The 23169-nt window shown below is 58.2% G+C and overlaps 1 protein-coding gene across 1 annotated transcript in view; it reads right to left on the reverse strand.

Moving 5' to 3' along the window:
- The window catches only part of KCNH6 (potassium voltage-gated channel subfamily H member 6), a 32337-nt gene extending 15190 nt beyond the window's left edge, over positions 1–17147 (reverse strand). The window contains exons 1-5 of the mRNA XM_059489362.1: positions 16966–17147; positions 13817–14047; positions 5858–6013; positions 2997–3106; positions 1037–1340 (exon numbers count right to left, since the gene is read on the reverse strand). Coding sequence (XP_059345345.1) covers positions 1037–1340; positions 2997–3106; positions 5858–6013; positions 13817–14047; positions 16966–17041 — 877 coding nt within the window. The 5' untranslated portion in view covers positions 17042–17147. The remainder of the gene's footprint in view (positions 1–1036; positions 1341–2996; positions 3107–5857; positions 6014–13816; positions 14048–16965) is intronic.
- Between the last annotated feature and the right edge of the window lie 6022 nt (positions 17148–23169).

A 23169-nucleotide genomic window follows, 5' to 3' on the forward strand; every position in this document is an offset into this window, starting at 1 on the left:
CTCCTGAGCTGCTGTGCTGGTTTTTTGCCAAACTGAACCAGGAGTTGGATGTATCCTCCGGGTAGGGAGGTCAGAGCTTTCTCTGGAAGAAGAGCTGTAGTGGATCCTGATATTTCTCCCTGGGGAGCTGCCTCTGGGTCACCCCAGGGCAGGAGCAGGGAGGAAGCTGTGTAGGTGTCATGGTCAGGCTTGTGGCAACGTGTTGTCATCAGTGGGACCCTGTACCCAGACCCAGCGCTCCAGGAAGGTCCCCAGACACTGAACTCAGTGTGTACCAACCTTTCCAAATCCTAAAGGCAGGGCAGGGTTGTGTTTTCAATTTTTTACCCCTTCTAACCCTTGCACTCTGACATTGACCCAAGTGGTGGTGCGGCAAAGAGGTGTCTGAAGACGTTGTGAAGGTGCCCATTGCCATCCTGCTGCCACCCTTCTCCCTTCCCTCCCTCCACATCGTGTCTCCTCCTGAGGGTCTGTAACCTGTGACTATTGGAGGATCATGAACCCCCAGCCCGTTTTTACAGCCAGATTCCACACATTGATCTCTCTCATCCCCAGCTGAGAGCCTTCTCTTTCTCGACCTCCATCTGATTTGTCCTCATCACTCTCATGGGAACCAGAGGTCTGGACATGGGTAGCATGATGAAGGGTTGGTCCCTCCAGCCCTTCAGAGTGGCCTGGCCGGTGTCTCACCCACCTCCAACACATGGACACAGCTCACACTGCACATGCCTGCAGAGCCCTCCCCTCCCTCCAGGGAAGGTGGGATGGCATCGGGACGCCCCTCGTGTGGGGCAGCCAAATGCAACCTCACACGGTCTCAAACCTCACACACAAACCATGGATGGCTCTACCTACAGAGCAGGACCTGCCTGCGCAGGGAATCACATGGAGACCAGCAAGTTTTGGGGAGAAGACCCGGGTAATCTCCCCTTTGCAGAGGGAAAAGAGACCGAGACCTCCCCCCCGAGCTGTGCTGGGGCCGTGGCCAGAACCCTGACTCCCGCAGTAGAACCGACGGCTCCGGGGTTTTCCCTACCTGAGTTTGCCCTCCTTTCCCTGAATTTTCTCTGGAACTCAGACCTCGCAGCCTCAAAGTTGTCCAAGGAGGAGACCCTGCGGAGGCTGTGGAAGCTGCCCCCAGGGCGAGACCGAAAGAAACCCCATGCGGGGTGAGGGCCCAGCACGGGAGGCTCTTGTTTCGGGGACGAGTGTTGTAGGGTGGGGTCGGCCTCCAGGCTCGGCCTCCGCTCCTTTTCCAGGAGGGATTCGGTCTCTGACTGCATACAGTTTTCCTTGGGCGATGTCTTCAAGTCCCTCAAAATCAGGGAGTCACCACCAGGCTTTAAGACAGCCAGGAGAAAGCGTTGTATTAGAAGGAGTCCCCGCGTGCTGTGGGGCAAGGTGGGGGAGCCGGGGTAGGTAAGAGGAGAGGCAGAGGGCTGGGAAGCACTGCAGCTCCTGAGGTCATCTCCAGCTGGACCAGGACCTGCTTTGGAGTGGGGCCACCGAGTCCCTGGGGACGTGGCAGCTCCCAGCTCCCGCCAGAGGCCGCGGGGAGGTTTGCGAGGCGATGCTGCACAGGTGGAAGCAGGTGAGAGCAAGAGGAGAGACCTAGGGACAGGCTTGCCTGCAGTCCCTGCTGTGCCATGCATTTCTCTGAGTGTCCCACCACTGGGGCTGCCCTTCCCTCCCCTGCTGCAAGAGCTCAGGCCACCACCGAGGCTCAGTGCCCAGGCCCTGTGCTGGTGTTTATGGGGGAGGATGTGCCCTGCACCAGGGAGCACTGGAGGAGCTGCTGGGTTTGCAAATTTGGCCATATTGCTCCCCCTTCTCCTACAGCCACGGTAAAGCATGGCTAAACCTTTTTCCATGGAGACCTGAAGGGTTTGCAGACCTTAATTTCTGCAATGGGGTGTGCAAAGCAACCACCTTCTGGAGTAGAAACCCATGAGAATGTGTGCCTCCAGTAATACCCACAGGAGGAACTGTGGCACTCCTCACCATCCCTAAGGCCCTTTAGGGCAGGTTTTAGGCTGGCTGCATCTCTGGGCTGTGGCCACTTGACCAAGCTCCAGCGAAATGATGCATCATCAGGCTGTCCTCAATGCACATTTCCCATTCCACACTGCATTCCATTTCCATTCCACACTGCAGTGCCCCATGCAGCTCCAGCCTCGGGATACCCAGAGCTTTTAGCAGTGCTGGTGCCTATGGGAATGATGTCCCCAAAGCATCTGATAACCCTGCACACATCTTCAACCTACCATAGGCACAACCTCTGAGAAGACAGGCACCTTCCATCTCGTTATACCTATGATTTGGGGAAGCAGATTTATCCAGGCTGCCTGGATACACCTGACCCTGGCACCTGGGGATGCCTTAGCAGAGCAAAAGCCTCACAGCCTTGAGCTGCAGCACCTCAGAAAACAACAGCTCTTTGACTGGAGCTACCCTGAGCACTGTCAGGAAGCCACCAAGAACTGCAATCTCTAAACAAGCCCCACCAACAGCTTTTCGAGGCTGGTGACAGCATCACCTTCCATCATGGCAAGTACACTCTTTGCTGGAGGGCTGAGAAGCTGAACCTGCCTGTGCTGCCTGCTCCCTGCCAGGAAATCATGGGGAAATGAGCCTGCCAGTCCTTGCTCAGAGCACACCACGCTCCTACAGCCGCCAGCACGTCCCCTCCTTGAGCTGGGGACAGCTCCCTGGAGCTCCACCATCCTGGACAACTCGGGCTATGGAGGCAGAGCTTCCTCCCAGCTTTGGCACATCTCCCACTCCCCCCTCGAGCCGCAGGGTGTGCAGAGCAGCAGGGAGGAGCTGCAGCCCACGCAGCCAAAGCCCAGCGGGGCCAGCACTGCCCCGAGCCCTGCCCTGCCACAGGAGATGGCCCAAACCACAGCAGCCAAGGGGTTCTGGGATGGGGACAGCGAGGAGGAGCGCTGGGACCTGGCCTGAGGCGTGGGCTGGTATCAGACAAAGGCTACGGTTACCTTTCCATAGTCAATGGCTACTCCATCAAACTCACTGGTGGGCAGAGATTTCCGCTGGATTTTGAGGCGCCGCAGGGACGGGAGACTAAACTTCAAACTCCTACCTTCACCTTGTTAAAAAGAAAAACAAAACACAAGAGAGAAAGGTGTGACCTAGCTGCATGTGATGGCTGGAGTGAGGTGGGACAGGGGAGAGGCTATACAGAGTTTTGGGTGGCTCTGGGGGATGCACATGCTGCGTGGCCCTTCCTCCTCCAAAGCACTGGCTACTCCCGTGCCATCGCAGTGCCACGTGCCCAAGGAAGACCCTGACCTGGCAGCAAGCTCCTCTGAGCTGGAGAAGAGTTCCCTACAACTGTGGATGTGAGATGGGAAAGGTGCAGAGCATCCCTAAGCCAATTAAAGAGGTTAAAGCCAATTAAGGGATTTGGTCTCGGAGGAAACAGAGCCTCTAAATCTCCTTGGTGGAACTTTAGGGGAAAAAAACGCCACACAATAGAGATGGTAATTTAGAAAGGCACAGAAAGAAAAGTAGTTCTAATAATTTTATTCCTGGATTTGTTTTGAATTTTCAGTGAGGGAATTTGAACCACAAAACCAGGATCCCTTTCTGGCATCACAGGGGACCAGGAGACCACCTCACAGGGGACTGGGGCTGGGACAAGGGCAGCCAGGGCTGCTAGGAGCTAGGAGAGAGGTGCAGGAGAGGAAGAGCCCAGATCTGGAGAGGGCCCAATGCCCCTGGTTGTGACACTCAATGTACAAACACTTGTCCTCTTCTAGAGGAGACCACGTTCACTTGCTAGTGCAGAGCAGTGTGAGCAGCTGGGCTCACACCCTCAGGGCCTGGCTCAGCCCTGAAGCTCATCCAGCAGCACCAACTCTGCTCCCTAACTGCACAAAAGGTGGCCTAAAATCCTGGGGTGCATGGATGTGGCATGAGCTCCACAAAGACATTGTCCCCTGGGAAAAAGCACTACGTTGAGAAGCTCTTTGGTGTTGGCAAGATTAGCTTCTCTCATCCGGCCCCACAACATCACCAAACTGCTTAGGCAGGGTGCCAGCCTGCCAGAAATGCCCCTGCCCATGGGGTACCACAGTGGCTCCCTCTGCTCACCCCACCCCCACTGCCTAGGGCAGCTTTTCAGCTGGAAGAAGCAAAGCATCCAACTTTCCCTGCACACCAGCGAGCTGGAGACCAGCAATGCAGCCACCTGTGGCTATGCAATGAGAGACTGAGCCAGAAAACCTGAGCACAAGAGCCTGATCTGGGTGGGCACCAGCAGCTCTGGCCTTTCTACACCCCCTGTCACTGGAGTGGGAAAGCCAAGAAACACAACATGCCTTGGGATGCTCAACACAACGTCCAACGTGCAGGGAAGTGACAGGTGCTCTTGATTTGGGTGCCTCCTGCCATGTCTTTGGGTGGGATGGGATATGGCTGCATCACATGTTGGGATATTCTGAGAGCTGGTGGGGCTGCAAAGCAACCCTGGTGCTGGGATTTAGGATTTCCTCAGCAGGTCATGCACAGAGGGTAGCTGGTACTAAAGCAATCCATCAAAACCATGAACCTCATCACTTCACAGACCCACAAACACATTTATCTGTCCATTCACGCTCACACATCCACGAGCCCCCTGTGTGCACGCCTGCCCTGAGCACACACAAACCCACACCAAACTCTGCTGGTGCCTGCTGCCACACACAGACACCTGAATGCTCCAGGATAGAGAGATGGACTGAGCAGGAATGCACTGGGACTCACACAAACCCCAGTTCAGTGGCCACTTGTCCCCATGGCTCCCTGATGTGGCCCTGGCTCTGGTCCTGCTGTGCCACCCCATGTGCCAAGGGGGGACAGACCCAGAGCTTTATTTTGAGGCCTGCCCAAAGCCTCCCAACAGCACCCCCAGGGAATGTCATCATGGAGGCAGAGGTGGGGTTATTTCCTGACTCAGGTAGAGCTGACCAGCACTGAGGGCTGTATGCAAGGAGGAGATTTAGAACCACAGCTCTTTGTCAGGTCTAACATCTCAATATCCACATCCCCTCAAGAGCCTCACCACAGCTTCCCTTTGACCCAGTCTTCCCAAAAAAGGGAATTTGAGTTTCCCACTGTTTCCAAAACCCTAGGATGAGCCTAGGAGAGCGGGGAATGCCTGAAGCTGGGGCAGGCTGAGCCATTGCAGCGCGGCCATCCTTGTGCCATTGGCCTGCAGCGACACCCCCACAGCACAGCCATGCTCTCGGTGACACCAAATGTCCCCTGGCCCTGCTGGTGACCCCACACACAGGTCCTGCCCCACAGCAGCACCTCCAGCCCAAACCAGTGTTAAACATGGAAAAGATCCAGCAACGCAGGGGTGCTCATAGAGGGGACTCCACAGCTCCACTTCCAGCGAGACCCCCTCTCAAAAATGCTCCATCCCATGCAGAACAGGCTGGGCAGTCCCAGCCCTGTTCCCCAGGCCTCTGGGATTTTGGGAAGCGTATGCAGGCAGATGTGAAGGCAAGGGGAGCCCAGCTGGCTCAAACAGCCTTTCCCCATCCAGCTGGGGTTTGCCTGAGCAGGCAGAGCCGCGGCTGTGCAAGAACACAAACCTCTTCCCATGCAGGATCCTGCCCAGACACAGAAGCATCCTTCAGTCCCGCTGTGATCCCAAACAGACCCTGGGATGGGGATGCTGTGCTGCCCTCTCAGGGCATCCTTCAGTCCCGTTGTGATCCCAAACAAGCCCTGGGATGGGGATGCTGTGCTGCCCTCTCAGGGCATCCTTCAGTCCCTCCATGCTCCCAAACAAGCCCCGGGATGAGGATGCTGCGCTGCCCTCCCGATCCCATCGCCCCAGGGCACGCACCTTTGTTCCAGCTGTGCGACAGGCGCTGGTGCAGGCTCCGCCCGGTGCTCTTGGCGATCAGCTGGGCCAGATCCTCGAAGTTGAGGATGAACATGATGACGACGCCTTCCTCGTTCTTCACAGGCACCACATCCACCAGGCAGCGGAAACACGACGCTACCGAGCAGAGAGAGGCTCAGGGGGGATGCTCAGGAGACCCTGACCTCCCCCTCCCCTGCAGCACCCAATACTTTTGGCAGAAAAGTGGAGTTTTGAGCACTTTGATGGGTGTAATCCCTGCTGGTGGGCATGGAACATGATCTGAGCCCTGGGAAAGGGCCACATCCCCGAAGCATCCCAATCACACTGATCACATCTCTTTTTTCTGTCCCAGACAGTCATTTATATTAATGTACTTGAGAGCAGCAATTAAAGAGTGAGTAATTAAGAACTCAGGAAGTCCCAGGTAGTGGTTTAACCTCATTAAGCATCCTGCTTGTAATCACGCTGCAGTTAATTGCCCTGCAATCACCAGGCAGTTTTTGGGGATGGGATGCAGGCAATGGGGGTGAGCCCACGCCGGCAGCAGGACCAGGTGGGATCAGCCCCCAAGGACATTCCCTAGAGGCATGGAGTGGCCAGACATGGCCTTGTCTTGTCCTGCCACAGGGAAACTGAGGCACAAAGGGGGCACAAGGACTGGCTCAGCGTCCTGGGAGTGATAGAGGCTGTGAGAAGCATCCCAGATATTTCCATAGGGGTTTTCCTGTTGGATCTCAGCTCGACCCTGTGGCTCTCCTTGTGCAGCAGCCAGGCACCAGTCTGCAATTAGAGGCAACTGAAAACACCTGCAGGTCTTTTCCAAAGCACCAACTGAAGGACACAGGTGGTTCCCCACCTCCTTTGCCCGCTTTATTGCCACCAAATCCTATAATCACCGAGTCCCTTCCTTGAGCTGTGTGCTGTTGCTTTGGCACTGATGGGAGCAGGACCCCCGAGCCAGAGCCACTGCCAGTGACACCCCCACAGCACAGCCATGCTCTCGGTGACACCAAATGTCCCCTGGCCCTGCTGGTCCTGCCCCACAGCAGCACCTCCAGCCCAAACCAGTGTTAAACATGGAAAAGATCCAGCAACGCAGGGGGGCTCACAGAGGAGACTCCGCAGCCCCACTTCCAGCGAGACCCCCTGTCAAAAATGCTCCATCCCATGCAGAACAGGCTGGGCAGTCCCAACCCTATTCCCCAGCTCTCTGGGATTTTGGGAGGCGTATGTAAACCCCCCAGGCTCCTATCCCCAAACTCCCAGAGATGATGGAGCAGCCAGGTACCATTACAGCCGGTAGGGAGCCAAGGCAGCTCCGTGCCCGCTGTGCCGCCTTCCCCCGGGATTAGCGGCCGGGCAGGGATGCAGGGACGCGGAGCCGGCGCTCCCGCTCCGGCCGTGGCCGCGCTCCAGCCGGGAGGGCCAGGCCGGCCTTCCTGCGTATGATTTTAAGGAGCTCAGGGCCTCCCGTAATCAGGAGCAGATGGCCGGCATCGGGCAACTTCAAAATCTGCCCTGACGTCAGGGATGTGCACATACACGGACACACACAGGCACAAGAACGGGAAAGAAATGGATGTGGTGAAACCTGCTCAAAGACCCCAGCAGCCGGGATTTGGTCGCTTGTTCTTTCATTCTCTCTCTTTTTTTTTTCTCTCTCTCTTTCTCCACTGCTCACCAAAGGAAACCTGCTCAAAGACCCCAGCAGCCGGGATTTGGTCGCTTGTTCTTTCATTCTCTCTCTCTTTTTTTCTCTCTCTCTTTCTCCACTGTTCACCAAAGGGAGAGGAAACCCACTGAAATGTGTGAGCTGAGGAGCAGAGAGTGGATTTTTGGCAGTAAAGCTGTTTGGGGGCTGCATGGCACGTGACAGGTTACCTCTGTGTGGAGCAGGAAGGATAGAGCTCCTTTCCCTCCCTTTGTCAGGATTTTTAGGGCTCTTGAGATGAAGAGATGCCCTGTAAGAGTGAGGTGGCACATGCCTGGTGGGTGACACGGTGCCATCCCCAGGATGCCACAGCTCTGCCAGTGCTGATGCTGGCAGTGGTGTGTGCAGGGGAGCCCGCTCAGGGATGCTTTCTCCTTTGGTGTGTTAGAAATGAGGAGGTTTTTTTCCCCCCCACGGGTGATTTTGAAGCATCACTGACTTCCTGGAACCCACAAGGTTCACTGGAGTGGGCAGCCATCAACCCCAGGGAGTGGGAATTCTGATCCAGACAGCCCAAACGTGGCTCAGGTGCTCTGCCCTCCTGAATTCCTTCACTGCCTCAGGTCCTTCCTTCCTCCATGGCAGTGGGAGGGGATGGGGTCTGAGCTGTTCTCAGGGGTCCTGGATCCTGGCAGGCCCTGTGTGGCACAGGAAAGGGTTAATCCCATGGCCAGTGCTGAACAGCTGAAAACTGGGCCCAGTTACATCCTGTTGGAGGGATATAAGGAGCAGCTGGGAGGTGGCTGGGGGTGGGTTTGGGTGGCAGCTGGTGCCTGGTTTGATCCTGCAAATCTGGGAGGTGCTGAGCTTGAGCAGCCCTGGCCAATGTCACTGTGAGCCCCTCACTGATCCCTTCTTAAATTAAATAAAATAGACTATTTCTGTTGGGAGGGAACTACAGCAATAATCTAGTCTAACTGCCTGGCCAATTCAGGGTTGGCCAAAAGCTAATCCCCCTCCAAAACCAGGGCAATCACCCCAAAAGTGGCCCCAACAGGCTCAGCCCTGCTCAGACCCACATTGCACAGCATGGAGGTGTCAAGGGAATGAGGGAGGATCAGGGTCAGGGATGGGGGCAGCACATTCCCTTAAGCCTGGCCCAAAGACATGGCATTCCCCAGGATTTGGGGTACCCCCAGCTCTGTGGAGAGGCTGCAGATGGGAGAGCCGTGGCACTCTCTGCCCTGACTCAGTTTCCTAATGGTGAGATGAAGGCTGAGCCTCCTCATCATTCTTCCCAAAAACCAGGCCCTGCTGTAGCGCCAGGCCCTGAGCCAGCCCCAGGAGGCACCTCAGGCCTGCCCTCCCATCCTTGCTCCTCAATCCACTGTCCCCATCCATCTCACTGTCTCTCCCCTTCAGCTGTTCAGCTAATCTGTCTCCATCCATCTAATTTTATCCAGCCACCAAATGATCTCTTGGAGGAGCCCTGGGGGGATTCACAACCTGCCTGTGCTCTGTGGCCACCAGCATGAGGGTGCCCGTGCCCATGTGGGGTGAAACCCAGCCTGGGGGCTGCAGACAGGGCTTGGCAGGTGGGGTAGGACAGGGATGCTGGTTTGAAAGGTCCCAGAGCCAACGTGGTGAGCTTGTATTCCCTAAATTTCTGGTTTGACCTTCCAGCACCAAGCTGAGCGAGTGCCTGGAGGTTTGTGCTCTCTGACCCACCGTGTCTTCCAACCTTGATAAAAGCCAACACTTAATAACATTAAAAATGTCATTGCTGGGGGCCCTCCCTCCCTGTCCCCTTATCCCCTGCAGGCAGCGGTGGTTAATGCATTTGTCATCAGTATTGTCATCAGTATCATCAGTATTAAACTAATCAACAGGACACGGGGGTTTCCAGAGCCGGACACAAGCCAGCATTGTTATGAATATTAAAAAAGAGAGCTATTAATCTGTGCCTGGAGCTCTTCCCCAGGCCAGGAGATTTAATCTGCAGGGTCTCATGGCACAGTGGCTAAAGCTATAGTGGGATTATATAAAGGAGCAGAGGAGAGGGGCTGGGAAGGGCACGGAGGGGACGGGAATGGAGCAGAGCTGTGCTCTGGGGCCAGAGAGGAGCCTGGAGGACCAAGCTGTGCTCCCATCCTGGGATAAATCAGTGTCGGGGCTGGGTGGAACTTCAAAGGGAAGTGCAGATTGCTGGGAGGCCCTAAAGCAAATCCCTGAGGTGGGGTGGAAAAAAATGGACAGAGAGTCTGAGCTAGAGGGAGATTGGTCGCTCCTGGGACCTGGGGTGAGCCCCTGCAGGTCTGCATCCCCCTGCACAGGGGGGGAATGTGCAGCACAGGCTCTGCCCTGGCCCCTCTCCCCACACCCAGACATGGCATCAGGAGACTGAAACCTGCCAGGACACCAGGCCAGCAAAAATGACCTTATTAAGTAACATCAGCAGGACAGAGGTTCCCCTGCGCAGGGATTTGTGTGCTTACAGGCCTTGCTGGCTGGGGGCAGCAGTGGGGAAGGAAAATCAGGAGTGCCAATGGCTGAGGGTACCCACCAAAATGTTGCCACAAGAAAGATGCAAGCCTAGCAGGGTGATTTTGGGTGCAGGTGGAAGGATGCTCTGATCCCCAGGAGCCAAAAGGGGTCATGGATCAACACAGTGGGTTGGAAAAATGCATCTTAACTCTGCCAGGGCAGAGATCTCAGGAAAAAGGAAAGAAAACAAAAAAAACCTGCTCCAGGCAGAATTCTTAGAGATGCTGGGGATGATCTGGGCCTGTCCTTTAGTTCATGGGACACCAGGTCCAAGCAAAAAGCATCTGTGGGGATGAAAAATGTGTCTCTTCCAGCTCTCTGCCCTGGTCACACTGGCCCTGGGGCACAGCCAGGGCAATGGGGGTGCCTGGAGCTGCAGCACAGCCGTGCCAAGGGTGGCAGAGCTGGCTCTGCAGATCAGGATCTCTGGTCCCAGAGCCTTTGCCATTGTGAGGAGGGATGTTTATAAGTTCCCATCTGGAGCTGGGCTCTGCTGTCCATCCCTCTCCCGAGGTCACAGACTGACCCTTAAAGCAAACAGCAAGCAGCAAACAGCCCTAGCTTGGCATAGACCCCATGGGTTTGTACAAGCCAAGGGCTCCACTTGGGGTTGGGGTTTGTCAGCTGGCTGTGCCTTCCTGCCCCTCCAACACCCAAGAAATCCCCTTAGTGCTGCCTTGGCCCCACCATGGGGCAGCAGCAGAGGCTCGCTGGGGCTGCCAGCACCAAATCACCCCTGCCAGTGCCAGGATGCAGCAGCTGCTGGTGGGATTTGCCCTCCTGCTCCCAGCGCACCCGTTGGGCACGTCAGATGCTGCTGTTTACAAAGCTGCATGGAGAAACCCTGGCTGGATCCATCCCCCTGGCTGGATCCATCCCCCTGCCTTAGCCAGGCTTGCTGGCAGCAGCTGCTGGAGAGGGGCAGTGCCCCAGATGTGCCCTGGGCTGGGGACACAGGGGATGTGTCACATGAGTGCCCCTGCTCCCTTTGGAGGTGGTGGCACTTCCCAACCCATGGGGACCTGTTGGGGGGGTATGCTGAGTGGCACAGGGCACCCCAATCCCTCCCAGGGGAAAATCCTGGCCTCTGCAGCAGTGTGATGAGTTTGCTGGCCTGATCCCAGCCCCTAATCCCAGTTCCACGGGGACTGACACGAAGTGCTGCTGGAGGGGACAAGCTGTGGGCTCTGCCCAGCCAAGGACAGGCTGGAGGGGCTGGGGCTGCCCCAGCAGCTGCTCCAGCTGTCACAGCCACATCTCCCCTTTCATATTCATCAGCATCACATTCACGCAGATTAAGCAGAGCCAGTGCCACCAGCTGCTGCTGCTCAGGCCATGCTGGCACTGTGGCACTCAGCACCTGTGGCCACCTCCAGCTCTGGGGACCCCCGTGAGCCCTGCCCAGTGGCTTCACTGCAAGGCACATCCCCACCTGGGGAGGGAAAAACCACCCCTGGGTGCAGCTCAGCTCCTGGGTGTCATCCTCAGGGGATGCTGGAGGATTTGAGCTTCCCCGGGCCACAGTGTGTCTGCAGGGCTGGGGGCCACGGCTGCTCCTTGCTGTGGCTGCAGCTGATCCCGTGCTGACCCCCCCTGTCTGGGCCAGCTCCAGCTGTGTAGCATCTTGTAAGGAAATTAACTTTTCACTGATCTCCCAGCTTTGAGCTGGGGATTAGAGCCCACACGCGCTGCCAACGGCCTCTTCCCTCTTTCCAAGGCCTTTTTGGGGCTGGCATGGCAGGGACGGACAACAGCCCTACCTGGGCTGGTCCCACCTTCCCCCACAGGAAGGTTCCATTTTGGGCTCACTGTTGGCACCCCTGGCTCGTTTGTCTCTGTTCATAATTATATAATTATATTTTATATTAGGTGATGACAGCACGAACATCCAGGTGGGGACCGAGCAGCCAGGCTGTCCCCACGGACATGCATCCCCCCTCACTCAGCATCCTGCCTGACCCCAGGCACCCTTGGGTGGCCCCTTCCTACCTGGCCCCTCCAGCCCAGCCTGGCCCTGCTCGGGTGTCTCCAACGGGCAGATTTTGGGTTTCACGTTGCCTCTGTCAGCCAGGAAAGCGAGGAAACAACCCCGCGAGCTGCAGAGCCGGGAGTACCGCAGTAATAAACAGCAGGTCGAGGCTGGAGATTGGTGCTGCTGGTATGAAAAAGAGGACAGGCAGGTTCGGAGCTCCGCTGGCTAATTAAGCAGCAGCTCCCTATAATGCAAAAGCCTTTTCTTCGCCGATAAGACCCATTTATAATGGGCCGAGCGGTCGCAGGCTGAGTGCTGGGGGGAAACAATTGGAAAAGCATGCTGCTGGTGGGGCTGGGTTTTAAAAATAGACATGAAGGGTTTGCTTCTGGGCTTTTTTTATTTTTTTTCCCCCTCGTTTTTAATAAAAAAGAGAAGAAAGCAGCTCAGAGCTGCAATGAGAGTTCCCCATGGCCTAGAGGAAGAGCAGGGCTCTGAGGACAGCGCCGAGCATCCCGTGAGCCCAGCAGGAATGCTTCAAAGCAGGGAGCACGGTGATGCATCAGGCTCACAAGCCAAGTAGTCCCCAGGGAAGGAATGGGAAACTATCCTGAGGGAGGGAGGGAATGGACCAGGGCCGCACATGCTGTCCTTGCCACAGCCAGCGCACGGCCACTGGCACTGGATGGGAGCAGGGGCACAGCGTGTGCCACGTCTCTGCACTGCCCTGGGCTCCAGCCAGGCCCTGCAGCTGCTGAAGGGGGGCACCTGCACCCAGCCCTGGCACCACTCATGGCCCCTCTCCACCCAGGAGAGCCCCACAGGAAGAGCCTCGAGCGAGCGGCTGATCCTGCCACCACACAGGGCCAGGTCCTGCCGGGATAACGCCGGGATAACACGCAGAGGTGCTGCCAGTGAATAACTCTGATACGCTGGCACCTGGATGCCAGCCCGGGAGATGATAGGGTCTGGGAGGGAGGCCAGGACACCCCAAGATAGGGTGCTGGGCTGGGAGCCAGGGTTCCTGCCTGCTCCTTCCTTTTCCTTCCAGTGCTTCTCCCCTAACTGGCTGCCAGCAGATTGGGGTGCAGCCCTGTGCTCAGGCCAACCCCCATCAATACAATCTGAAGTAATGGGAAAGCTCCATAGGTTAAAAAAAGGAAACACTGAATATTTTTAACCTCCTGTGAGTACCAGACCTGCATTTCCCTGCCCCTGGGAGCCCTGGCCACTGCTGTTTTGCAGCATCAAGCACTAAATATTTATTTAACTTCCTGCCGTATTAGAACTAATCACTCGTATTTTCCATCAAAGCTTCATTTTCATCTTAACGTAATTCCATCTGTGCACGCACAGCCGCATCCTGCTCACTGGAAAGGCAGCTCTGAGGATGTTGGCTGCACCCACTCTCAGCAGAGATGGGGGGTCTGTCTCATCTCATCTCAGAGCACAGACTGGGAGCCCTGTGCCCAAGCCTGGCTTCTCCATGGATTCTCATTCCTGGCGCAGGGATCCCACAAGCAATGACACAGCTTGTCCCAGGAGCAACGAGCCACCCCCAAGGGCTCACAAATGACCTGATTCCCAAATAATCTGGCAACACCCTCTATTGCTCAATGCCCCAATGTGCTCCGTGACAGCAGAGATGCCTCCATCCCACCAGGAGCCACCGTGGGGGTGCTCTCAGCAAAGCCCTGAGCCTGGGTGCATCCTGACGTGTTTGCGTCCCACCACTGGCTTCCCACAGCCCGCCCCACGGAGAGGCTCTTACTGTCTTTGCGGTAGTAGAGGATCTCCAGCTTGCACTCCTCGGAGCCCAGCAGGGCCTGGGTGAGCTGGGCAATGGAGCTCTTGGTGGTGTCGGGGCCCGTGAGGAAGTCGCAGGTGCAGGGCTGCTGCATCACCTCCACGCGCGAGTAGCCGAACATCTCGCAGAAGCCGTCGTTGCAGTAGATGATGGCGCAGTTCTCCATCTGGGCGTTGGCAATGAGGAACTTGCGGTCTGCAGGGAGGCAGGAGAGGCAGCACGAGGCTTAGAGGGGTGTGGGGGGCGAGCTTGGGAGTTTTGGTGTCGCCCCGCTGTGGGCATCGTGCAGACAGGTGACACTGGGGACAGCTCTGGGGGGACAGCGGCTGACCTCAGCCCACACAGTCCCAGGACTGCTCTGCTCTTCAGAGAGAGAAGTGTCCCCACTTCAATGCGAATTTGTGGCTGTGGGGACAGGGGGACACAAAGGGGGGGTTCTCAGTAGAGGCAGTTTTGCTGGGGTTGGCCAATCCCTGCAGCCTTGACAATTCACCACAGGCATGTGGGGACTCTCTGCTGTCTAATGGGCAATCTGTCCCTGACCGGCACTGCAGGCACAGGGGAGAGCTGCAGCCTCTGTCCCTTCCCAGGAGCTTATCAGGGACCTGAGTTATCTCAGAGACTTTCCACCCTTGCTCAGATTTGACTGAAGTCAGGCAAGGGGCAAGAGGAGGAGTGAGTGTAAGGCTTGGCTTCATGGGAAGCAGGGGTGAAACCCATCACATTAATGGTTCTCCTAATGTTTTATAGGGTAATTGTGCCTTTGGGCTGAAGGTGAAATCCAGACTCTCCTGGGCTTTGTGGCCCCTGTGCTAAAAAAGTAAAGTGCTCAAGGGAAGGAAAAGGGAAACTGAGGCAGAGAGTGGTGCTGCCCCATTCCCTCCTGGTGCTGCAGCCACCTAGGCTGGGCTGAGGTCAGACTTGCTGCCTTGCCAGGCTGTGTGGCAGTGCTGCACAGCCCACATGGAGCCACTTCCATCCTTATCTTGGGGTGAGCTCTTATTTGGCTTGATTTTGTGGGTTTTTTTAAGGACATCAGGGAGTGCTGGGCTCTGGGACAGGTTTGCTGGGATGTGACAGGGAGCTGGATGCTTATGTGGTGCCACATCCCTCCCAGCACCATCTCCCTCAGCATTTGGCATCAGCTCCGAGCTGGAGCTAAAGGCAGGTCTGAGCAGAGGGTCCATTTGGAGGCTGTCTCCCAGCCCAGACCCCAATTAATCTCCTGGATTACCCAGGAATGGCATCTGCAGCTTGCGTGCTCCAGAACCCTGCTGCACTCCAGCCTCATGGGGAATTTCACCCAAACGCAAGAGGAACCTCTGCACAGCTGTGGCACCGAGTGCTGGGCTGGGGGGACCCCTCCCAGGCACATCAGGGCTGTCCCCAATGGCACCTGCAGGGTCCCAGCTCTGCAGGATGCCTCCCAGTAAAACCAGAGTCCCCAGGGACGCTGCACAAGTCTCCTGCTTCATTCCACCCTCTGGCAGCCCCTTGGTAGCCCTTTCTGGGGGCTCCCACTCTGGCACCCTTCTCTTTCCCACACAGGGCCGGTGCCGATGCTGCAAACAGCACAAAGCACCACAGACAAACGCTCCCCAGTTCCTTCTTCCCGATCCTTCTACCTCCAAACTGCTTTGCCAGCACTAGGAGGGGACCTCCTCCCAAAGCCCTGCTGCTGGGGCACACTCCCCACCTGTGACGAACAGTTCCCCCATCCAGTGTCAGCTCCATGGGCTGGATCCAGCCTGGATCCTGGCCGGGCTGGCGCAGGACAGGATTTACAGGGCTGGCAGGGCGCCGGAGCAAGCTGTGCTGAGCACAGGGATGTGACCACGACCACGATGGGAAGGAGCTGCAGAGCCAGGTCTCCTTGGGGGGTTTTTTCACCCCCAATTTGCTTTCTGTCCTGCTCTCACCTGCAGATTTCCCCTTGGTCCCAGCCCTGGCAGGGAAGAGCTGGGCCCCTCTGGCTGCGCCGGGGACTCACCAGGAGCAGCTACACCCATGGGAGCTGCGGTGCTGGGGATGAAGGCACCCACAGGCACCTGAGAACCCATTGCCTGTAGCAAAGATGTATTAGGTGTGCTGGTTTGCTGCCTCCCAACACCTGCCACAGCACGAAACTGCCGCGGGGGAGCGTGGGGCGATGTTTGGGCAGAACCCAGCTGGTGCCCGACATGGCTGGCAGGGAGCGGGCACGGAGCGGGGTCTGGCTCCGTTCTCCCGTCACGCCTCGCCGCCTGGCCCCGCTGCTCCCCAGCCGCCGCTTCCCAGGGGGAACTGATAGGAAGCAGGCACAGTTTTTCTCACTTTCCATCCCCAGGGTCACGTCAGTCACCGCCAGGCCAGGCAGCGCAGAGCCTGCAGGGATGGCAGCGCCAGGGAATTTGCCCACTCGGGAAACTTGGACACGCACAAAAAAACCCCACAGCGAGTCGGGGCAGTGGGGGCTGCACCCCGCAGCATCCCCCCGAGCTCAGTTTTTGGGGGACCCCGGTGCCCTGGCCCCCTCCCGTCACCCCCAGCATTGTAGGTGGGACCCATCCCTATTGGGGTGCCCAGAGAGCGGGAGCGGAACCCCCGCGCCCCCACCCAGGCACACGCAAACCCCAGTGCTCCCCCATGTGCACGGACTTTCCGCCGTATCTGACACGAAACCAGCCCCAAAATTCATATAAAGGGATTACTCGGAGCAACAGCAAATGGCAACGTTTCACCAGGGACGGCGGCCGCCGAGAGCGCAGAGTTGAAGGCAAACAAGCGGCGAGCCCGACTGCGCTGGGGTTCACCCTGTCCCCCCGTCCAGCCGGCCGGGACCCCCTCCCCGCCAGCCCCGGCACCCCGAACCGGCCCGGGGACACCGCGATCCCCCCGGGAAACACCGAGGCCGGGGTGGCTCCGTCCCCCGGTGTCGCCCTGTCTGTAAATACCCGCGGGGACACTGCCTGGCTGTCGCCCACCCTCTCCCCCTTCGGGAGGTCACAGGGGCTCCTCCGTGCCCCCGGGGACACCCTCCCGCCTTCCCCCCTCCTCTCCCCGCCGCGCTCCGAACTTGGGGGGCGCCCCGGCCGCGGGGGGAGCGGAGCGGGACCGGAGGGTGCGGTACTCACTTTGTCCTTCAAATTTGCGAATGATGGTGTCCAGGTAGGTGTTTTGGGGGGCCACATGGCCCCGGCGCACCGGCATCGCTCCGCTGCGCTCTGCGCGCCCCGGGAGCGGCGGAACTTGCCGCGGGCGCGGCGGGGAGCGCGGCCCGGCCCCGGAGCGGCGCGGCACGGCACGGCGCGGCCCCGCTCCGCCTCACCCCAGGGCTGACCGAGCTCTGGAGCCCAGCCGGCCCGGGGCTCCCATGCTCCCGGTGGCCGGAAGGGGGAACCCCTCCGCCCGCCCTGCCGCGCCCGGCCCCGGGCGGGGGCGGCCGGGGAAGATGAGGATGGGAGGGGGAAGCGGGGGAGAGAGGGGGGAGGACCCGCTTGAAAGCGGGAGAAAATAATAGAATAAAATAATAAAGAGTAGAAATCCCCCAAAGTGCTTAGTCACCGCTGCCCCGGCCGGCCGGAGGCTCCGGGGGGAGCCGTCAGCAGCAACAGCTGCCGGCCGGGCAGCGCGCACCCCCCGGCGGCCCCCGGAGCTCCCCCGGACCCCCCGGCATCCCGCGGCCCCGCAGCCGCTCCCGCACGGCCCCGAGGGCGGGGGGGGCTCCGGGGCGGGGCGCGGGGCGGGCCGGGGGCGCAGGTGGGTGCTGAGGGTGCGGGGGTGGGAGCCTTGAGGGGCTGGGGCAGGACGTGCTGACAGGTGAAAGAGGCTTTGGGGATGGAGGGGAATCCTTGTGGGGCGTGGAGGGGTGGGGATGGGGTCCTCGGGGTGCTGGCAGAGTCCTGGAGGGAGTGGGGTGCTGGAGCTGGAGGTTCTGCTGGGGATGGGGGGATTTGGTGGGAGTGCCACTGAAGGGTGCTGGGGGCGCTGGAGGAAGGGGTGCTGAAAAAAGGGGTGCTGGAGAGGGGTGCTGGAGGAGGAGGCGGCACCGGGAGCGCCGGGAGCTGCCGGGTGGGGATGGTGAAGGAGGATGGTGCAGGAGGGAGCGATGAAGAGCCCTGGGGGGCTGGGGGCGGCAGAGCAGGGGATGCCGGGGTGCAGGGGGTGCTGCAGGTGGTGCTGGGGTGCAGGGGGTGCTGCGGGGGAGCAGCAGGAGATGCAGAGCTGCAGGGGCAGCAGAGGGGGCGCTGCTGGGTGCCGGGGTTGGAGGGGGCGGTCTGAGGGTGCAGGGGGGCAGGAGCAGAGCACAGGGCGCTGAGGAGGGGGCGCAGCCCGAGTAGGGAGCGTCGGAGGGTGAGAATGGGGTGCAAGGGAAGGGGAGCGAGGGGCTTTGTCGGGATGTTGGGGATCCTGGGGATGCCGGGGGACAGGTCAGGGCGCTCCCAGAGGTTCCGAGGAGGAGGTCCGGGTGCTCTGGGGTGCCGGGGGTGCCGGCCCCACTCCTGGCGCTGTCCAGCCGAGCTGGTGCTGAAGGGGCGGGCGGGACGGGGGGGACCGGCTGCTTCTTTTGGGGGCGGGGGGCTTGGCACGGGACGGCCCTGCCTGGCACAGGGCTCTGCGGGCACGGAAAATCCTCGGGGAACACGGAGCGTCCTGAGAGTCCTGAGAACTCTGAAGGACGTGGAGAGTCCAGAGCACCCTGGGAGCTCTGCTGGGGATGGAGAATATAGCAAGTTCCTGGGTTGTGGGGTCACAGAAAGCCCCATGGGCTCTGTAGACCATGGGCACCCTCGTGGGTTTCTGTGGGACATCAGGGTTCCATGGTGATGCTGAGATGTTCAGACCTAGACCCAATTCAGTTCTTCTGCCCACCTCAGGGTGGAGGCCAAGGGGACCAGCTCCCTTTCCTTCCTGAGAAATCCACTCTGGCTGACCCTCTTCTCCTGTGTCCACTGCTAAGGACAGTGTCCACTCAGGGGCTTTCTATTATTATTATTTTGTTATGCATGATTTTTCAGGCATGAAATTGCTCTAAGAGGATTATGGTCCATTATCATCAACAGAAGTGTTTTGCTGGGGTTTTCAATTAATATTCCAGTGCATCTCAGTGGTGTCCATGTGGACCAGGCCATGCCAGTGGGGCACTCAACCCACAGCATGGTTTGCCTGGTTTGCCTCCTGTCCCTTGGCCAGCACTGCAAGTGAGTGAGGCAAGCGCCCTTTCAGCCCATTTTGGAGGCTCAGTGCTGTTTTTATCTCCATCTCTCAGAGAAGTCAGCCTTCCCTAACGCAGAAAAACTTGTTCTATTGTTGAAGAGGGTGAAAAACCCATTATCTCCCCCCATCCACTCTGCACACTGCCTCTGCCGTGATTTACTGCGACTCGTGGAGGATGTTTTGCTCTATATTACACAGATGCAGCTTAATAGCATGGGGGAGGGAGAGGGACACAGAGTCCAGACTCCTGCCTTCTCTGTTTTCTTGTTGATATACTGTGTGACTCAAGGGAGACAGCTCTGTGCTGCAATTTCCTTTAGAAAATAGGGACATTGGTCACCTGGCCTGGTGAAACCTCTTTGAGATTCCTGGATGACCAGTTCTGCAGGGGAAAGCAAACCCTTACTACTACAGCTAATATGATAGTAATTATGATTATTAATCACCAGGCAGCCAGGATTTAAGGCTGGCCTCCTGCCCTCCTCTCATGCCATAAATCAGCCCGGGATGTTCATGGGCACATCACGTGGAGGAGGATGAGTCTGACACAAAGGGCACGTGCCAGCCCAGAGCCTTTCTGGGGGGGGTCCCCAGAGTGGAGGGTGGGGGCACCAGCACAGCTCTGGGGCAGGGAACAGCCCCGTCCCTCCAGCCCCTCTGCAGTGACCCCAGAAAGGCTTGTCCTGCTCCAGCCATAGCTGTGGGGCCCCTCTGATCCCCCTTTCTCCAAGCAGGGCGTTTGTCCCAGCACGTGGAGGAGCCTCTCCTACCAGCCCTCTTCCCCACATTGCATTTGGAGCTGAGTCATGTCATTCCCTTCCAGGTTATTATTGACCGAGCTCCAGGAGCCTCCCAGTGCACCCACGGTTGTTCCAGTCCCCTCAGAGCTCCCCAGGCCCCTCAGTGCATCCCTGCAGGGCCAGGTCACCCATGCAGCTGCCACTCCATGCCCTGCCCTCTTTGGAGCACTCTGTGCCCAGACTTCTTTCAATTCCCTGGGTTTTAAGCATATGCTTGTGGTTAATCCCGCGCTTACATTTTATCCCAAATTGGAAAAATTGGGGTCTTTGGGCAAATTCTCCTGCTGTTCAAGTCAGCTGAAGGGCTCCCTCTAATTTAACTGAGCAGTAATCCTCTCTCTCCCTGCCCTGCTCTCCTCCTCCTCCTCCCTCACTCAGTTCTACTTCTCCCCCCTCCTCCTCCTCCTCCTCCTCCTCCTCCTTTTTCTCCTCACTGAACGTTTTGGAGGTTTTACTCCTTTCCCCTTATTTTTTTTTTCCCTTCCCTTCCCACACCCTGGGGAATCAGTGGGAGATTACCTGGTTTCCAAGGGCAAAGGAGACCTGGGTGCTTCCCGAGGGTGTCCTCCCCCTCCCTGCTCCTGGCATTTCTGATCTGCGCAGGAAATCATCACCTGCTCAGTGAGGGGTTGCACAGGCACGTTGAGAGAGGAGTGCAGCCTTACTGGGGTATGGATTTATGGTGGGAGGTGTGGGATGGAGGGGCTGGGAGCCCGCCTGGATGCCAGCATGGCAGCTGCCGGCTGGCACTTGCCAGGAGAAATGTTTGCCAACCGAGACGCGACATTTCTGCCTCTCTCTGTAATTAGAGCCACACTGCAAACACAGCTGGGAAGGGAGAGACAGGGCTCTCGTGGTCCCCAAAGCTGCCTCCAGCCACCAGGACTGTCCCCAGGCACTCTCAGGCGTCCTTCTGCCTGGCATGGCTCATGCCTCTGCCTTGCCCTTCACCTTTGGAAGATGCTCCACAGATTTGACACGGGATGGAGGAATTTGGGCTGTAAATTTATTTTTGCAGGTGGAAGGATGCTCCTTGTTTTGGCTTCTTTCTCTGCCTCACCACTCCAAATCTTGATGCATTTTTTCAGGCTCTCACCTCCGCGCTGTTTGTTTGTTAAGTATGAAACAAAAGCCCAAAACAAAGGTAAAAATGTGCAGCCAAATCGAACTCTCATCAGCTTGGGCCTTCCCAGCCCTGGGAGACTGCAAATCTGGAAAGGACTCGGTGACATTAAACCAAGTCACGGACGTTGTTTCCTGACAAAGCCACTTCCACTTGTGAGTGGCAGGGAATGCCACGGGGACTCTGCTCTGGGCCGTGGCCACTCCGGTCATGGCATCCCCCTGGCACCCTGCCTGTCCCCCCTGCCCAGCAGGGGAAACTGAGGCACGGGGCAGGCTCGTGACTCACCTGCCAGGAGGATGGATGGGGCCTGCAGGCTGCGAGAGCTCGTGATGCTGCAGGGAGGAGCAGGGAGAGGCAGCAGGCAGCGGGTCTGTCTGACTGGAAACTCCCCTGGAAAGGAGCCCGTGCCGAGTTCCCAGCTCTTTTGGTGGGGACAATTCTCTCCCTGTCACCTGGGATGCCTCAGTGGGACAGTGCCAGCTCAGGGGGGAGCCCCAAAGGGTGGGGACAGTTCCCCGCCAGCAGTGGGACATGGGCAGAGCCCGTTTGGGGTGCTGCTGCTGAGGCACCCTGGGACAGGGCCATGGGGCTCTGTGGGGCTGGGGAGGTGGTCAGCACATCTGGAACCCCTGGATGCATCCCCTGGGGAGGATGGCACCCCACTGGGTGCCCAGTGCATCCAGCCACAGGCGGGGATGGCACCCCTCCATCAAGGCTGGACATCAGGAGGGTAGCGCTGTCATTTGCCTTGGATCTGGCCCTGTCCCCCTTGGTAGGGAATTCCAGCTGAGCCATGGGGCTGGGAAGAGTCTGAACTTGCTTAGGGGGGGAATAAGGGGTCTTTCCTTCACCCCCCAAATTCACCTTTACTCCCCTCAGCCCTGCTTGAGCAGTGGGAGGGAAGGATGGTGCTGACCTGAGCTCCCAGGGATCTGCAGGGATGGAGCTCTCCCAGCCCCTCCTGCATCTCACTGCATCCCTTCCACAATTCCTGTCCCCTGCGACCCCCCCGAGGCCACCTGGCCCCTCTGTCCTGCCCACGGTGGCCCCTTGTGATGGCCCCAGCTGCTGCCAAGCTGTGGCTGCGCCTTTCCAGGCGCTCCCTGTCCCCCGGAGGGGAATGTGAGGAACGCAGCCCGTGCACCCTGCCTGCTCCTGCCTGGCCACCCGCCGGCTAAGAATAGACCTGCCCTGGCCAGGCCCCACCAGCACCACGGGGCTGTGGCTGTGGGAACCCCAGCCGCCTTCCTGACGGGAAAAATGGACCTAAAAATCCCAAAAAATCGGTTATTCTGATGGCCCAAGGGTCCTTGTGCTGGTGAAGGGAGCCCAGAGTGTTTCTTGCTTTGAATTAATGTGATTTTACAGCAAATCTCCTCTGGAAGCTCCATGTACAGGCAGGGGGGTGCAAAGCAGCCCCTCAAGCTTGGTACCTGCTGCCTCCTGAGCTCCCCTCCAGGAGCTCTGTGAATTAAGGGGGAATCTCCTCCTTTTTTCTGCTTTTACGTTTCTTTTTTCTCCTTAGGGAATGATTTCGCTGAGCCTCCTAATTTCAGCTGCAGGCATGATGCAGAAGGCAGAAGGCAGCAAAATCTCTCCAGATGTTATCACAACGGGGAAGGGAAATCATCCTTGGTTTAAAGCTATCTTGTAAAACACTGCTGCTGGCTTGGCAGAGCCCTTGGGGCACGAGCTGGTCCTCGCTGCCCTCAAAAGTCTCACCCAGGCCCCCCATCTCAGCCAAGAAGCTCCAGTGGAGCTCAAGGTGGGACCTTCAGCCTCCCCCTGGGCTGGACTGGGCATAACCTTGTGTCCAGCCCCATCTCCTGGGTGGACTTTGCACCTGTGTTGAAGGCAGCCTGGTGGCCAACCCCATCCCATCTGCTGCGTGGACCTTGGCCCCGTGTGGAAGGTTGGCTGGTGTCCAATCCCACCTGCTGCACACAGCTTGGACCTGTGCTGAAGGAGCCTCTGGATTCTGCACGGCTGGTGGGCCTGGGCTGCGTGTGTGCCTCTGGACACAGCTCAGGGCACCCTCATCCACCCTCGTGTCCCTGGCAGGACAAACTCAGCTCCTGTGTGGATTCTCTGATGTCTAACCAGTGCTGAGTGTGTGTTGCACTCCCTCAGTGACAACGTTCAGCGTGGCTCTATTTTTTTCTTCCTTTTTAATCCTCTTCTCCAGAAAGCAATTT

The sequence above is a fragment of the Ammospiza nelsoni genome, chromosome 26, assembly GCF_027579445.1.
Source record: "Ammospiza nelsoni isolate bAmmNel1 chromosome 26, bAmmNel1.pri, whole genome shotgun sequence".
NCBI classification, from domain to species: Eukaryota; Metazoa; Chordata; class Aves; order Passeriformes; family Passerellidae; genus Ammospiza; species Ammospiza nelsoni.